A 17512-nucleotide genomic window follows, 5' to 3' on the forward strand; every position below is an offset into this window, starting at 1 on the left:
ATTTTAAGTGTATAGTAAAATACAGTAAATCATTATTGATATTGCAACAAGAAAAATACCTTTATAAAATTCTAACCTATTTTTAATTCCACTATTATATTAAGAAAATAATTGGTAAGTATATAAATTTGTCGAATCTGCGTTTCTGTGAAATTGAAAAACAAAATATAATTGCTTTAAATGATACTATTTCCTTTTTTGAGGTTAATAGATTTACATTTATAAACCATATAAAATTTACTTAAATATTGAATTATCAATAATTCACTAAAATTAAATTTAAGTATATATGAATATACAAAGAATAATTTTTAAATATAAAATACTATTGTTTATATTTCCTAGAGATATATTCTCTCAGTTTTAAGAAAACAAACAAAAAAGCAATAATTATGTAGTTTAAAACAAATACTTTTTATTATGTAAAGAAAAAACTTGGCTTAAGCGCGGTTTTCTTTTTAAAAAAATACAATTAGACCGACCAATTAGCGAAAAGCATGAAATTTCTCGGAAGCATAATATAGAGGTCTCCACAAAAAATATAGAAAAGGCTAGCAGAAGAAGGGGTGGTAGAAGAAGTCAACTTATTGGAAGAATCTCTACACATACAGCACGTGTTTGAGAAAAAGAAATTTTTAATTTGAATCGAGACATGGATCCAAGTTCATCACCAATACCAGGTAGACATACATTTAAATATTATTCTATATTACTTTTATATTCAATATTTTCCTACAAATTATGGAAAATTGTATGGTCTCAGTTAACATTTTTTTCATTTTCATGCATTCAAAAAGCTATATTAATTTCTCTTTATCTAAGATTTCGCTTATGCTAACATATAATAATCAATTAAATTTATAAATTATTATTAAATATATCAATTTACTTAATTGGTAAATGACAAATATATTGATTTTTCCTTCTCCATGTTTTCAACTAACTGATAAACTACATTTTTTTTCGAAAATTACTTGACTTATTTCATTCCCATTCATGAATTTATTCAAGCTCAAATTCAAAATGTCCACGCTTCAACATAAGAATGAATTTTTCATGTTAATTAATTACATTTAAAATATTCTTTTTTAAAAAATTTCAAATTTACTTTTAAAACTGTCTCTAAATTATTAAAAAAATTTTTTATAAACATGAACAGCATGTGATAGTTAAGTCCACAAATTCAATTGCGGCAGGAATTTAACTCTTAAAATATTCAATAAGTTGATCTGAATTTTTATGAAAAGCCTAAAATATGGTGAGAATTGGTTCTAAGAGACCATCCATAAATAAGGTGGCACTATTTTTCACCTTTTTCGACTCCCCCCCCTCCCCCATGTTGTACATTTTGCACACATTAGAGCCATTTTTTCTATTGAATGTTGCAAATTCTTGACGTCACTATTGAGTAATTAAAAATAATTAAACAAAATATGCCAGTTTTCAGGTTCAGATTAGTTAATTAAATTTTTTGAAAGTGACAAAATTAACATTGTAGACCTAACAGTTACATGGTGTTAATACGAATGTTAATGTTAAATAAGAAAACTTTTAATTGTACAATTTATAAATGATTGGGGTAAACCATATAGTAGTTGTCGACTTAAGGAAATCTTTACAATTAACACTACATGTAAAAAATGCAATCAAGGTTTTTATTATTTATTTTATTTTATTTATTTATCGTCCTTACGATAATAATAAACTATTAAACCAATCATCTCATATGGTTTTTGTTGCTATTCAAAATTGACTCGCTGCCTTCTGCCTGGTTTTTACCTCAAAAAAGTTTTTTATAATCGATTTCCTGTATGAATATTTAATATAAAATTATTAATCCTTTGGGATTCGATGTTCCTGTTAGATAAAATGAAAATTTGAGTTAAGTTTTGGATAAGTTATCTTTTTATCAAAAATTATTATGGAAAGAATATATTGTATATTTTGTAATGAATTTAAATTTGAAAAATACAATTAATCAAGTACGTTTCTAAGTGAAAGATTCAGTATACAAATTGATAAACCTTAGTGATTGCATTCTTGATAAAGTTGATTAAAAAGTAAATATAATTATTCTTAAATAGGTATATATTTTCTTTTTTTCATAAAAATAAATTAGTCCTTAATTGATTTTTATTTGTTCAATTGCGTTTTTTGTAACATACAATCAAACTGCAAAAATAGGTTCATTATTCTTCAAATAAAATTATTTTTCTTTCCTAGTTGCGTATCTCTATTGAATAGGCAAATTAATATTATACATTTACAATATTTTAGCCTTCTTAGTGTTAATTCTATCTTATTTTGTTCAAATGTAATTCCGGTATACTTATCATACTATATATAATATTCGCAGTTGAGTTTTCATGAGGTCGGATTTTCCTGTCAATACAAAATACTATAAAAAATATTTTGTCAAAAGATAAAATCAGAAAAATGTATTGTTTTTCATTGTTGCCCTCACAACAAAAGGATATTCAGGATATCCTTGGAACGTCCTGGGGATATCGATTTGTTTTTGGCGATTTGGATATCCCTGGGATATCTTACAGATGTCCATGGATATCCAGAGAATATCTTAGGAATATCCGAACCCCCAAAGGAAATGGATATCCCCAGGGCGTTCCAAGGGTATCCTGAATATCCTTGTGTTGTGAAGGTGTATATTTATATTTCTAATGTTTAGGAACTTCACGAAGATCTTTTGAATCACTCTTTGACGATGAGTCTACAATAGATGATGGAAATGATTACTTTCTTCAAAAAGAAGCTGTCCTTGGTAATGAAGAAAACAATGACCATACTTATGCAATACTACGTAAGCTCGCAAAAAATAAAACCGTATATTTATCAGAAAGTTATTATTGAATTACTAAATAAATATTATTTAAACTTTGTAATTATAATGTTTAGGAACTTCAAAAGGAACTTTTGAAACTCAAGATCACCTTATTGGTGAAGGAGCATCCTTCATCTTCGGAGATGAGGAAATTGAGTACCTCTTTCAGGAAGAAGTCGCCATTTCCAATGAGGAAAATGATTTTCCTATTCATGAGGAATCTGTTCCTATCAATAGTGAAAATGATACGCATACTTGCGCAGAACTTAGTAAGTTTATAAGAAATTAAACTATATCTATCAAACTATTTCAGCCAAAATATGCGAAAACAAACACTTGAAAAACTTTTGTCTCCGATTTGCAAGTTATCTATGACATCGTAGATATTTGAGTATACTTTTACCCACAAAAATATTTTCACAATTTTTTTTATTTTCAAGTGATTTTTGTTGTGGAAATTTTGGGTAATTTTATATTCTTTTTCATTATTACTTTAATTATTAATATTAATTATTACTTCATAATTACCCAAAATTTCCACACCATATAAAATAAAAAGTGTGAAAAATATTTTTTAAATCAATTTTTTTTAAATTAAAGAAAAGTCTGTATTTTAAAGATAATATGGAGTAATTGCTACAAAATAAAAATTTCTAGGTGTAGTAGAGAATTCGTTAAAACAATTGCAAATTGAAGTATGTTCTTCATGATTTTGGTATATTAAAATATAATATTTTTATGCGCAAAACTTTACATATTAATTTGAAAAAAGAAAAACCGGTGATCTCAAATGTTATAGAATTTATGTAGATTTTTCTGATAAAATCTTTCGTTTTTTTAGAAACTTTACGTATTCAAGCTGATTTTTAAGACCACGAGTCAATTTTCACCTGCATTTTTTGAAAAAAATTTATATAATTTCTATAATGTTGGAGGTGACTAATTTTTCTTTTTTTAAATTAATCTTTAGAGTTTTGTACATGAAAATATCATAATTTAATCTTTTAAAAACATCGAGAACACGTCTTTAATTTGCAATATTGTTTAAAAAATTGTTAATAATTATTGTAAATTTTTATTTTTTAGCATTGATTCATTTTATCTTTAAATTTAAAATGTAGACTTTAGGCTATAATTTTAGCCAAATTCTATCTACTAGTTTTTATTTATTTCAGATGAATAATGAAAAAACTAGAATGAGTAAAAAGTATTAAAATTAAGAAAAATTTTCTTAAATATTTTAGGAGGGTAAATGAGTATTCATACATCTATAAAAAATTATAGATAACTTGCAAATTTGAGACCAAAAGTTTTTGAAGTGGCTAGTTTACTTATTTCAGGTCATTAACAGAATAGTATGACTATACTGGCGTAGTACTACAAAGATTTGTGTGGTACTGGTAATAGTACTGCACTATTAGTGAACACTGTCAATTGTGATATAGGATATTTTATAATCTTTGCAATATAGTAGTACACTAGGATATTTTTTTAAAATATTCCTAGATATTGCAATTTTAAAGTATGTTATATTTTATTAATTGTCCAACTAATTTACATTGCCCTTTATTATTTAGATCACACATCTTCAGGTCGAATTATAGAAAGTACGAGAGTGAAAGCATATAAAACCTTTGAGCGGTATTTTGGCTCAAATTATCGTTGGCACCGTTCGGGACGTCCGAAAAAACCTCCAAAGAGTGGGAGCAATTACATGTAAATATTGAAAAAATTTCGAATTAAAGCTACCCAACTGTTGGGATTATTATTATTATTGGAAATTTAAACAGATTCTAAAAATTGAATTTATCAAAATTTCAATTGACCTTATTTTTATGATTCACTTTGATTTTGAGTTAACTTCTAATTCAATTGATTCAAATTTTAGTATGTCATTATACTTTCAATTTATGAAAATTTCAAACCATGTAAATGTTTTTTTTATTTAATTGTCAATCAATTCTAATTTTAAATTTACAAATTTAATTAAAGTTTAATGAATTATAATTACAGAAATTATATTGCTTTTTTGTATTATTATAAACACTGAAGATAATTTTCGTTTCACTTAAATTCATATATTTATTATAAATAAAATATACAATTTAACGACATTTATAACGATTGTATAAAGAAGTTGTTAAAATGAAATTTCTCGTTATTGAAAGATAGCTTGAATAAGTGTTCTGTAGAATATAAATTATGTTTAATGTAAACTTACTTATATTAGAGTATTACTAAGCAAATTTTTGAATAAATGGAAATTGGTTTGCACAATTATTTTGCTAAATTAAAATACTTTTCATGGCAGTTCAAATATATACATAAATTCTGTTCAATGAAATAATAATAATATTAATTGATTTTATTGCTAAATAAAAATTATGTCTATAATGATGCGTAAAAATATAGTTGATAAACATTAATTCTACAGTGTTTCTTTAGCGAAAGATTGTACAAATTGTCATTTATTAAAAAAATTGTCTAGAAAATAAGTGAATTTAGATGTTTATAGAATTGAATTCGATTAGCATATGAATTGGCAAAAATTTAAATAGATCTTAATGATTTCTTTTTGTACTTCAATTTTTTCTTCACGTGATTTTGTGACCTGTTTGTTACCTATGTTTGAAAATTAACCTACACTTCTTAATAATTACGTTTTATTATTAAAGAAATGTACTATTATCCCTGTTGTATGTTAACATTTCTTATAATTGCAGATATATGCGATGTGCTTTCCAGTACAAAACCAAATGCACTGGAAGAGGAATTTTGTATGATGACGAGACAGACAAAATTTATATAACAAAAGAACATTTAGCAGAATGTAAATTCAACAAAGATGCTGCTCAACAAAGGAGTGCTCTGCTGAAAAAAAGTGAAGGAAACCCGGAAAATCCACATAAAATTTTCAAAGAAGTGAGAAGAGAGTAAGTGATTATAGGAAAAGTACATGTCATTTTTAAGAAAATATATAACATTAACTTCAACAAAATCAAAGTACTCTGCATGTCTAAAGGCTATTGTGAACATCTTTTAAGAACTTTTAAATTGTAATCATTATTATTGTATGATTTCTTCAATATTGCTGCAGTTTGGGTGTTGATTAGGAGGTTCATCTCTTATTCTTTTCCAAACTCTTGCATTTTTCAAGAAATATTATCAATTCCATCGTTTATAGATTGATAATAAAGTTATTATTAATACTTTTGGTCTATTCAAATGACTTACTTATAATATTAACACACTTTTATCATTTTAGTAACACGGAATGGAAATTGAGCCTTCCATACGGATGTGTTTCGAGATCACTTAGGCGTTGGATGCGAAATGGTTGTCCAGCTGTGCCAAAACATATTGTGGATGTAGGAGAAGTCCTTGGCAACGATGTATGGAAGGAAAGGATGACGTACTACGTGGAAGAAAAACCAAAACAAATTTTGGTAGAAAGCGTCATTGACGAGGACGATCTTTGTCACGTCATCTTTTATTCCCCAGATTTTGTTGCCAAAGTTTTAGAAATTGACATGTCATCTGCCACGGTCGACGGAACATTTAGAACAGTTCCATGGCTAAAAGGAGCTTCGCAAATATTAATAATATCAGTTTTTTCTTTTGGAAAGGTATATATATATATATTTTTTTATATTCTTTTAAAGACAAATGTGCTTAAAAATGTATCTTTTCCTATGTATGTGGGAGGAATTCAAGGTTTATTCTTCCACTTCCCGCCAAAGTGAAGTTTGCTTTTAATAATTCAAAATTAAATAGTTATAATTTTTTGAAATTAAGAAATATTTGTTCCTTTTTCTACTCAATAGTTATATACGGCTTCAAAAATTAAGAAAACTTCCAAGTGAGAAGCATTTTTAATGAAAATTACCTATACTTTCAGCTTAATTTTTAAAGAATCCTAAATATCTAAAGACTTTATTCAGAGCTACGTTCATCGAGTTAAGTATCTATTCAGGATAGCCAAAATATTTTGATGTCAAAGATTAAAATGCTTAACGTCCGAGAAGTATATTAATTAGAAGGTTTCGTATGAATGAAACGATAACATTCAGACCATTGTTGTTTTAATAATAGTTTACTCCAACGTTTCGAAATCTAAATGATTTCCTCTTTAGGGAGTCTATCAAAATTACAATAAATTGTCAAATAAACAAATACAAAAAATAGATTAGATTTCGAAACGTCGGAGTAAACTTTTATTAAAATAACAATGGTCCGAATGTTATCGTTTTATTCATACTAACCCTTCTAATTAATTTGATTTCGTCTTTCTCTGAAATTTACATGATTTCCAGATAAAATTTTGACCTTTACCCTGAATTCTCTAAAAAAAAATTGAAACAATTAAAAATAAAATCAATTACTGTATCAAACATTTTTTGATTACTTATATAAATTACAATAAAATTCATTAAAATCTCCATCACTCTTAACAGAATTTAGGGAATTTCAATCATTATATTATTCTACATAATTTCAATTACTTCTTTATAAAATTTCAATCATTGTCAATTCAATTAACAAAAAAAAAGAGAGTTGAAATATTTCAGGAAACAAAATTTCTAGAAGTTTAAGTAAAATTTTTCGAAAAATCTATTAAAAAAATTTAATTCAAATCTTTGTAAAATTTACTTATAAATAAAAACTTTTATGGTAATTCTTTGTAAAAAGAGTAAAACCTATTCAACTTCTTACCAATTATTGCATAAAAGTTTTTTGAAAATTTAATTTTTTTCAAATGTCTAAGAAAATTTCACTAAATATCAATAAATTCAATAATTTCTTAACAAAATTTCTGTAAAAGTTCAAGTATCTCTAAACAATAAAATTAGAATTTGCAATTTTTTATAATTTAAAAAAATCGTTTAAAACTTAAATAATTTTTAAAATAAGTATTTAAACAAATTACATTATTATTTTTAAAAAAATTTCACAATTTTAGTAATTTAGTAATTTTTTAATAATATTGAAATAATTCAAGTATTTTTAAACAATTGAGTTAAAATTTGAAATTGTTTTAGAATTTTAAATAAAATTATCTAAAACTTGAATTAATTTTTTAAAATAAGTGTTTAAACAAATTGTAGCAATTTTAAGAAAATTCCACAAAATTTCAATCAATTTCATTATTTTGCAATAAAACTTATTATTAAAATTCAAGTATTTTTTAACAGAGGAATAAACATTTCTTTGAAGAACAATTTATTAAAAATATCTTAAAATAAACATTTTCAATTATTATTCGTTTTTTATAGAAATTGAAATTTTTGAGAATTTTAGTTTAATTAATATCTTCGAAATTTATAATTATTTTTGAAAATTGGGATTTTTTCAAACTAACATTTTTATAACTCATAAGAATTAATTATCCTAAAAAAGTGATTCCAGGATTTAATAATTAAAAATAAATTTAATTGTTTATAAAACTAAGCAAAATTTAAGGCCTTGTTTTAAAATTTATTACTATTCGAAAATTTTTAAAGTTTGTAAAATTAAGTAGGAGAAGTTGAGGTTTTTATATTTTTCAAAAATATATTTTTGATACCTAAAGCAGTTATTTCCTGGTAATTTTAGAAAGCTACTTTTTCAGTACTTTTGAAAAAAATTCCCTAGATTTTCTCAGATTTTCCTGACTTTGTAACAATCCTGTCATTGGAAAAATTTAAATCTTTCTTCAATTTCCCCAGCCGAAGTTTTGATTCTCTCAAAATGTCGATTTTAGAAAATCTTGAGAAATCAAAAGAGAATCTTATACTCAACGGAGTTTTGATTCTCTAAAGGTGTAGATATTACCATTTCTTATCTTTTTGCTTGTCTCTTTGATTCTCTATAATTCTCTGCTTTACAACTAAAACTACTTTGATGTTTATTCCTAATGCTAGTATTAAAGAAATCCTTTCCTTTAATTCTGTGTAATCTAACACTTTGTTAAAAATTATAGAAGACACATAATGGCTGTTCAATCCCTTAACAGAATCTGAAACTAAAAATTAATTGTATTACCGATTTAAATTATAATTACAATAAATTTTTCTAAATTTTCAAAGATCCACTTGTACAATTTTCATACAAAATTATTTCTAATCAACTTTTTCTTAATATTCAATTAATTTTTGTGTTTTTTTGTTTAAATTCACTAGACAATTATTGTATGGAATTTTAATAATGGTTTTCATAGTTTTCCTAGGATGAAATAAAGATATTGTAATTATTTATAATTTTCATATACATTTCTAAAAACAATAAAACTTACTTCCCTCATTTTTTAAAAATTCTCTAATCAATTCCAATTATTACTTCCTCTTAAATAATAATAACAAAAAGTTAAGTAATAATTATTTAACAAAACAAATCTATATCCAAAATAATTTTGGGTGGGGGAAATTGCACAACTGAGGTTTTCAAAAGATGAAATCAATCTTAATTATAGTTTTATTTGTTGTTATAAATAACTTTTCAGTTTGAGGTTCATGACAATGAGTTAAACATCCTTGAATGTTTCTTTAAGAAAATTAAAAACTATATGAATATATTTTCTTCATTTGCTTAAAATTTTGTAATAATTTGGTTTGCAAATAAATTGCAAATAGAATTATTCTAAATTAGAGAATGAAGAGAATCAAACAGAGAACCAACAGAAGATCAAGGTAGAATGAAAAGAGAATCAATATAAGTACTTACAATTAGAATCAAGAAAATCGAATATTAATCAAATATGAATTTTAAGAGAATAAAAAAAACCACTAGAGAATCAAGAGATTCAAAGGAGAATCGAATCTTTGACTTGAGTTAGGTTTTCAAAATGTTGAAAAATCAAGACTTTTGCCCTCTTTTTTAAAGAAGGTTTTTTTATATTTATTTTATTAACAAATTTTTTCCATTAGTTGAAAATAAAAATCTAATGAATCCTTTGTATTGTTGACACAAAAAAAAATTATCCTATCACATTATAAAAATTTTTAGTCTTTAATTACTTTCTACATCTGAATTAGTAAGAATTCTCACCAATTTGAATTAGGGACTCACTTTTTACTATTGAATTGAATACTAATTATTAGTAAACGTTACTAATAATAATTAATAAGATAATACTAATTCAATAATAGAAAGTGAGTCACCAATTCAAATTAGTAGAAATTCATACTAATTCAGATTTAGAGAGTAAATGTGTATATAAAATGGAGAGTTTTCAATAATTATTACAGAACAGAAGTAGACCTTGCATACTGGATCTTTTACTTTGATGAATTGTGTTCTTTAAATATTTTTTATTGACTGAGGAAGTGAAAGTTTTTATTGATATTGCCTAATTATTCTCATTATATTCTTACAATATTAGAATGTTGAAAAACTGCTGCATATATTGCTCCAAAGTTAGGTGCTCTGTTGGTTCTAAACTTTTAATTAATATTTTACAATAAATAATAGAAATTTTAACAAAATTCCTCTCATTTCATGGTGATATTCATTATTCAAAAACTATTTCTATAAGGAGTTATAATGTTATTTATAAATAAAAGTGCAAGGATTCTGATTGAAATATCATACAATAAAATAGAAATTGATAATGCATGACATAATAAAAAACATTTGTTTCAGATTACTCCCTTGTTCTATGCTATTATGAGCTCCAAATCGTTTCTTGCGTATAGAGTTGTAGTTCGCAAGATTCAAGAACTAGCTCCATCTCTGAATATAGAGAAACTAACAAGTGACTTCGAAACTGCGATAAGAAAAGCGTTTTTAGAAAATTTTCCAGAATTGAAAAAAATTATTGGATGTTATTTCCATTATCGATACGTAAGCATGCTATGTATTACTAAAGTTTTAAGAATATATAATATTTTATAAAAGAAATTCATTCATTCAAAATTTTTTCTTAAGATATGCATAAATGATTAATGCAATTTTCTTTATCTAGAACATTGATAAGCAGATCAACTCCTTGGGTCTGCGGCCCTACGTGAACGCTAATGAAACAATATTGGCATTTACAGAAAAAATAAAATATTTGGCCCTTTTACCAGCTGAGGACATCGTGGAAATTTTCAATTTTCTGGTTGAAAGCCTTCCAAGAAATGAAAAAATCGTAATTCATGAAAACAGCACAGATTATGTTTCCGTGAAGGAGTTACTCGATCCTCTGATATCTTACTATGAAAGGATTTGGCTCAAGCAGATTACGCCTCAAGTCTTTTCTGTGTACTTGGAGGAAAGGAGGACGAATAATGACACCGAGCGAAACAATCGCTCATGGAATGAATTTATGGGTTGTCATCCTAACCTTGTTATTTTTCTAGGTAATTATTATATTATATTTTAATCATAACAGCAACAGATATTTCAGGAGATCTCACGGATGTCTTTAGTATATTGTTTTCTGATCCCAGGAACTCAAACATCACATTTTTATAAATATCTTGAGTTTTATAAGAGCTAAAGGGAAAAATTTGTTTTTAATTATAGATCTCATTGGTCAGTTATTGTAACACATAATAACTGGTTTTTGAACCTTATTCATCAAGTTTAACTATTACCTTTTCTCGTTTTAAAATTTTTCGAAAATCGTTTTTTGCAAATAATTTGAAAATAATGTTCCGAGACCTGTAAGTGTTTTCACTTAGTTTTGTAGGGCGTTTTAAGACGCATCTTTTGACCCCTTATTGAATTAATTCCGATAATATTAGCCAAAATTATTAACATTTTAAAACAAAAAATTTGGAAAAAGTTTCTTTTTCGGTTTTTAATTCAACTTTCAAATCAATTCAGATTTAATTGTTTTTATTTTTCTTCAAGTTTATACTCCTTTTTGAGGCGCATCTTTTTTATTCATTTTTGAACATTTTTTGGATATGTATTAGGGTGGGTCAATTTGCATGGTCAGATTTTTTTCAACAATGTTTATAGCAATAGAGTAATCTAGAGATAATTCTGAGTAAAACTTCTCAAGTAACCATAGCTCTAAATTGAATTTCGAACCTCCGAAACTTTATAAATAGATATTTTTTAATAAAAATGAATTTTTGAAAATAAAATCGTCATGATATCCGATAAATTTTCAGTAGACTATTCAAAATAAGTTTGTTGGCAATATATATTTGCCATCTTTTAAAATTGCTATAAATTATGGGTTTTTTTTAACATTTTGGAGAAGATAGCAGTTATTTATACTAAAAATAGCTTAAATTTATTTTGAACTAAAAAATCATCATTTTTTTATTACTTCTTTTTATGAAAACATATTGTAACTATTCATATTTATTCTGATTTTTATTTTACCATATCTAGAGCAGGAATTTTTCAGAAACTCGAAAATTGGAATAATGTTTGAATTGATTTTGGTAATTTCAAGCAACTGTAAATTTGTAAGACTAAAAGTTCAAATAGTTATGTAATCCAATTTTTATTTAATACACGAATTAAATATTTGTAAGACATTAAGGAAATTATTATTTTTTAAACGAAATACCTAAATGTTCAGATTAAATGTTAATTTGATGGAATAGCTAAATGTTCGAATGTCTTTTTCATCAGATTTCTAAAAGTTTAAATGTTAATTTAATAAAAAAAGATAGAAAAGAACGAATTTGTATTTCTTTTAACAAATAATTAAATGTTCGAATGTTTATTTAATCGAAAATAGTACTGCAATTATATCCACAAACAAAATTGAAAGTAAACTCACTTAAGAAACAAAATTCGACCAAATGAGAATTCTAACATTTGGAGATAGAATGAAATAAATATTATAACTTTTGTCTATGATATTAGTTCCGCCTATTAGTTTCTTGGTATTAATATTCGAACTCTTGGCTTTTCGATTAAATAAACCTAGGAATTTTTAATTTTTCAATTAAATGGTGTTTCGAATAATTAAATATTGGTTTAAACTAATATTCAAAATTTTGGAAATTCGATTCATTAAATATTTGTTTAAATAAACATTCTAAGATTTAGATTTTAATTTAATTAACATTTTAATTTTTAGAAAGTCGACCAAGTAAATGTTTGATTTAAGTATTCGTTTGAATAATAATAATAATTTCATGAACGGCCCCGAAATTCGTTATTCGTTGAAATGAACATTCGAACTGTTGAAAATTCGATCAAATAAACTGTTGAACATTCAAACTTTCATAAATTCTATTTAATAAATATTCGAATATTTAGGTATTGATTCAAATAATAATAGTTTTATCACGTGTTAGTAATTTGTTATTCGTTTATTAAACTAAAATTCGAACATTTGAAAATTCTATCAGGTAACTATTCGAACTTTTAGTCTTTCAAGTTTCTAGTTGCTCGACATTGAAAAATTCAATCCAAACATTATTCGAACTTTTGAGTTTTTGAAAAATCCCTACTCCTGATTTGAAAAATAAAAATTAGAGTAAATGTAAATTGTAGTTTGTCCTTTTTCTAATTTTAATATATTAAATTCAAAATGAGATACAAAAAGAGAAGGTCGAGTTTTAAAAATATTTTTGTGACGCTCTATGAAGAAGAAATATGTTTTCATAAAAAGAGGTGATAGAAAAATGATGAATTTTAAGTTAAAAGTAAATTTTATACTATTTCTATTATTAATAACTACTATCTTCTCTAAAACGTTAAAAAAAACTCACCAATTTATAGCAATTCTGAAAGATGGCAAGTATACCCTACAAACAAACTTATATTGAATAATCTATTGTAAATCTATCGGATTTTATGACGATTTCATATTCAAAAATTCATTTTTACTAAAAAATATCTATTTATAAAATTTTAGAGGCTCGAAATTCTATTTAGAGTTATTATTCTTTGAGCAATTTTACTTACAATTATCTCTATATTACTCTTTTGCAATACGCTTTATCAGCAAAAAATTTGATACACCCTAATATGAATTCCAAAGTTATTGACATTTGAAAATATTAGAAATTTAAAAAAAAAAACTTTTTGTGGTTCTTTTTATATTAAATAAACAACAATATATGACACCCAGTGGGCATGGGGACATAGGATGTCTTTAGGACGTCCCTTGGATATCCCTAGGATGTCCATGTCCGTTCGAAAGACGTCCTGAAGACATCTTATGTCCAAAGGACGTCTTTAGGACATAATATGTACTTGGGACGTCTTTGGAACGGACATGGACATCCTAGGGATGTCCTAAAGGCATCCCATGTCCCTGTGCCCACTGGGCAATAATGCAATTTATAAAATTCATGAAATACTATATTTTTATGAGGAAGCAAACCATAACAGCACGGATATTCCACCATATCCTACGGTCGTTTCAACTTTACAGCGGTTTTCTATATTAATCAATATCAGACAATGTTTAAAACAACGTTTTTAATTCTTTCGACTCTTTAAAGGTATTAAAAAAGTAAAATTAAGATAGGCCAAGATTCTCAAATATTCGCAGCAAAACTGTATTGTTGAATAGATCCATTTTTATTCTTATTCTTATTCGATCAACTTATACAAAGAAATCAACTTATTTTTATTGTTCTTCTTTTCAGCTAAACTTGTACTTCTAATAAAAGATACCGACCTTGATCATGCGGAAAGAACCAGAAATGGTGTCTCTGTACGTAGACTCAGTGAAGAAGAGAAACGCACGGAGAGAATTATAAAAGGTGGATGGAGAATTATTAAAGAGCTAGAAAATTGTACTTTTCGTGAGAGGCGCACAAAATTATTAGAATTTCTTCATTGTTGTCGCAGTATAAATTATTATTTCATTGAACTAAACAAGACGCTCTTAACTGGAGGTAATAAAGTACGGTAATTACACTCCAAAAATTGAAAAATTACCATATATTGTAATTTATTCTAAATTAATGTATTTATAGAAGATGAATCACGTTCACCCTCAATAGCTGACACATGCACTGTGGTCAGAAACACTCCATGGGACAATAGAGTGGAGTATGATGAAACTTTTTGGAAGTGCCCTGTCTGCTCCGAACAGATGCAAAATGAAGAGAGTTACTTTCGGCATGTGGAGGAAATGCATGCGCTTCGAAACTGCAAGAATTGTGGTGATATGTACAATTCTCAATCAGGCCATTCACATTGTTGTAAGTACTTTAATTTCTTTTATATTGCAAGGATCACAATTGGTTCTCTTCTTTATCTAATCCCCTTGACCCCTCCCCCCTAAAGTAAAAGAATCATACTGATTTATTATTTAAACTTTTTTCTATGTAATGTTTATTTAAGTTGTGGGTTGGTTTTTCATTTTTTCAACTTTAGGATTACAGGGACAGTTTTTCTAAACAAAATTTTCAGAGATGGTTTTTTCTTTTGAAAGTAAGATATTTTTTTCAAAATCCGATTGAATAAAAATTCAACTAAATAGAAAATTATTTAATACACAATTTGAATTAAAATTAGTTCTCTAATAAAATGTTCAGAAAATTGTTGTATAAAGTCATGTTACTTAAAAATGTAGGCTTAATAAATATTGATTAAATTCTCCATTCTTATTTTAATATTTTTTGGTAAAGAGAATTGGTAAATAGAGTAGTTCCAATCAAAATTCTTAAAAATTTAGGAAAATTAAAATTCTATTAATTAAAAATTTAACATAATAAAAATTTTTAAAAACATCAGATTATATTTACATAATTTTACTGATAAATGTAATAGCACTACAGATGCCATCATTAACAACAACAGATGCAGACATTCCTATTAGGCCCAGTAAGTGTAGTGAAAATTTTACGTATATAATTTTTTTTGTCTAAATTCGTTTTGTTATATGCGGATAAAGATTTGAATTTTTTATTTTTCAGTACCTGAAACATCAATTCGTCGACCACATCGACGAAGGCCAGGTAATTTTTTAATACAATTATTTTAATGTTAACAAATTAAAATAGAGACTTCAAATCACTAACAATAGATATTTTCTTTTAATCGTAGTTCAAAAAAAGTACAATTCTTATCCACCCGTAGGACAAATAAGTAAGTATAAAAAATTTGCATTTGTATTGAATTTATAATTAATGTATTTAAATTCAATTAAAACAATTTATTAAATAATAATTGTTTTAGAATCAATAAAACGGACACTAACTCCGGGTGAAAAGAAGGCGAAGAGAAGAAAAGCAGAGAGGGCAGTAGTAAGATTAGAGGCGACAAAAAGAGGTATTTAAAAAAAAGAAAGGCAATTATTTCTAAATATATTGCAAATAAGTAGTACAATGAAATATTAACACATATTTCACAGTGGTGAGAAAAGCAGCGAGAATCCCCCAGGTCTCGATAGCTTCTCCGGTAATGGAAATAACACCAAATGCAGCAACATCTACCACAGCTACATTACCACCTTTAAGCGTTGCCGAGATGCAAGTGACGAGGCCAAAAGGAAAACCGAAAATCATTTCCGTGACTTCTTTTCCTAGTACAAAACGTAAGTATAAAAAAATTCCTTACAGTTGTTACATTAAAACACATGTAAAGGGAACACAGTTTACTTCCTTTTTCAAAAATGTGTAATATACCTTTAATATTATTAGTTTTTTCCTTCTTTTTAATTATCCTAATTAAAAATTTTCTTCGATATTTGATATACAATAAAAAATAATTAATCTTTAGATACAAAAAAATATTTTATAACAAAATTTGAAGTTAAAAAAATAGTAAACAAATATTTCGTTCATTTAAATGATAAGATCTTTATTAGCATATATAATAGAGCATTATTATGTTAATGTAATACTTCATATTATGAGGTGACATCTTGTAATAGCCAGTAATATCCTGTATTAGTTCTCTAATACTCTGTAATACTTGAATCTTCGTGTAATAGAAGGAAAATAATATATATTGGAGTGTACTCGTTTTTAATAAGTAATTACCCCCTCGGGAAATACGAAATGTTAAACACTGCTACATAAAAATTAAAAAATGATATTTCTTTAAATAAAGTCTTTCTATGTTTTTAAAATTGCAATTTTTAAATAAAAAATTCACTTTTTCAACCACTGAAATTCCTTTTTTTTAACTCAAATAAGACAAAAAGTAAATTGTGATTCTTATAATTAACGGATAACTTTTAAAAGATACATTTTTTTCAGCGGCATTGCAAATAAGAGCACTTAAAAGAACATAACCATGTGGTAAGTATAACTTCTTATAACTTCTTTAAATTATTCCAAACAAATGTATAAATATGTAAATTATTAATTTTTTCAGCAGCCTTAAGGATTCCAACAACTGCCGTGTAGGAGTAACGAAACTTAAATGACAGTTTCAGAATATACATAGAGAATTTACTTTTTTTATTACTGTTTTATAATTATGTTAATTACTATATTTTATATAAAAAATTTAATTTTAATTACAAAAAAAGATGTAAAACTTTTATTTTTGCTTTAACAAAAAATAAAAAATTGTTTCTAAATTTTATGCAATGTTTGTCTTTTACAATGTTATTTCTTTACAAAGAATGATTTTTCTTTTTTTCACATTTCTCATGATATATAAAATTAAAAATACCAAAAAGGGATGGAAAATTATCTTAATTATCCAAAGAAACAAAAAATGTTACAAAGTTCAATCATATTTTCCTTTAAAATTGTTATTTCATGCAAAGAGAACCTCAGGTTTTTATTTACCCAGGATAAATAAAAGTAAATATCTTATAATATCATAAAA

At 25.6% G+C, this 17512-nt stretch overlaps 2 protein-coding genes across 2 annotated transcripts; both read left to right on the top strand.

Annotated features, from left to right (window-relative positions):
- Positions 1 to 5566: 5566 nt before the first annotated feature.
- On the top strand, positions 5567 to 15011 carry LOC127285572 (uncharacterized). The gene is made up of 6 exons (XM_051311670.1): positions 5567 to 5772; positions 6105 to 6447; positions 10457 to 10657; positions 10779 to 11157; positions 14368 to 14619; positions 14701 to 15011. The coding sequence occupies exons 1-6, from the start codon at positions 5567 to 5569 to the stop codon at positions 15009 to 15011; spliced, it is 1692 nt and encodes a 563-aa protein (XP_051167627.1).
- A 496-nt stretch (positions 15012 to 15507) lies between these two features.
- On the top strand, positions 15508 to 17124 carry LOC127285573 (uncharacterized). Its single transcript, XM_051311671.1, has 7 exons — positions 15508 to 15553; positions 15646 to 15687; positions 15776 to 15817; positions 15908 to 16000; positions 16083 to 16265; positions 16933 to 16974; positions 17051 to 17124. The coding sequence occupies exons 1-6, from the start codon at positions 15508 to 15510 to the stop codon at positions 16965 to 16967; spliced, it is 441 nt and encodes a 146-aa protein (XP_051167628.1). The 3' UTR covers positions 16968 to 16974; positions 17051 to 17124.
- Positions 17125 to 17512: the final 388 nt, after the last annotated feature.

The sequence above is a fragment of the Leptopilina boulardi genome, unplaced genomic scaffold, assembly GCF_019393585.1.
Source record: "Leptopilina boulardi isolate dan_hultmark-lab unplaced genomic scaffold, ZJU_Lbou_2.1 LbouV2_335, whole genome shotgun sequence".
In the NCBI taxonomy this organism is placed as follows: Eukaryota; Metazoa; Arthropoda; class Insecta; order Hymenoptera; family Figitidae; genus Leptopilina; species Leptopilina boulardi.

Excerpts from the sequence above, each read along its gene's own strand:
- LOC127285572 (XM_051311670.1), top strand. The coding sequence starts at position 5,567 with ATGCGATGTGCTTTCCAGTACAAAACCAAATGCACTGGAAGAGGAATT. Across the intron at positions 10,658-10,778 it reads GTTATTTCCATTATCGATAC|AACATTGATAAGCAGATCAA; the intron begins GTAAGCATGCTA and ends TTCTTTATCTAG. Across the intron at positions 11,158-14,367 it reads TAACCTTGTTATTTTTCTAG|CTAAACTTGTACTTCTAATA; the intron begins GTAATTATTATA and ends TCTTCTTTTCAG.
- LOC127285573 (XM_051311671.1), top strand. The coding sequence starts at position 15,508 with ATGCCATCATTAACAACAACAGATGCAGACATTCCTATTAGGCCCA. Across the intron at positions 15,688-15,775 it reads ACCACATCGACGAAGGCCAG|TTCAAAAAAAGTACAATTCT; the intron begins GTAATTTTTTAA and ends TTTTAATCGTAG. Across the intron at positions 16,266-16,932 it reads TTCTTTTCCTAGTACAAAAC|CGGCATTGCAAATAAGAGCA; the intron begins GTAAGTATAAAA and ends CATTTTTTTCAG.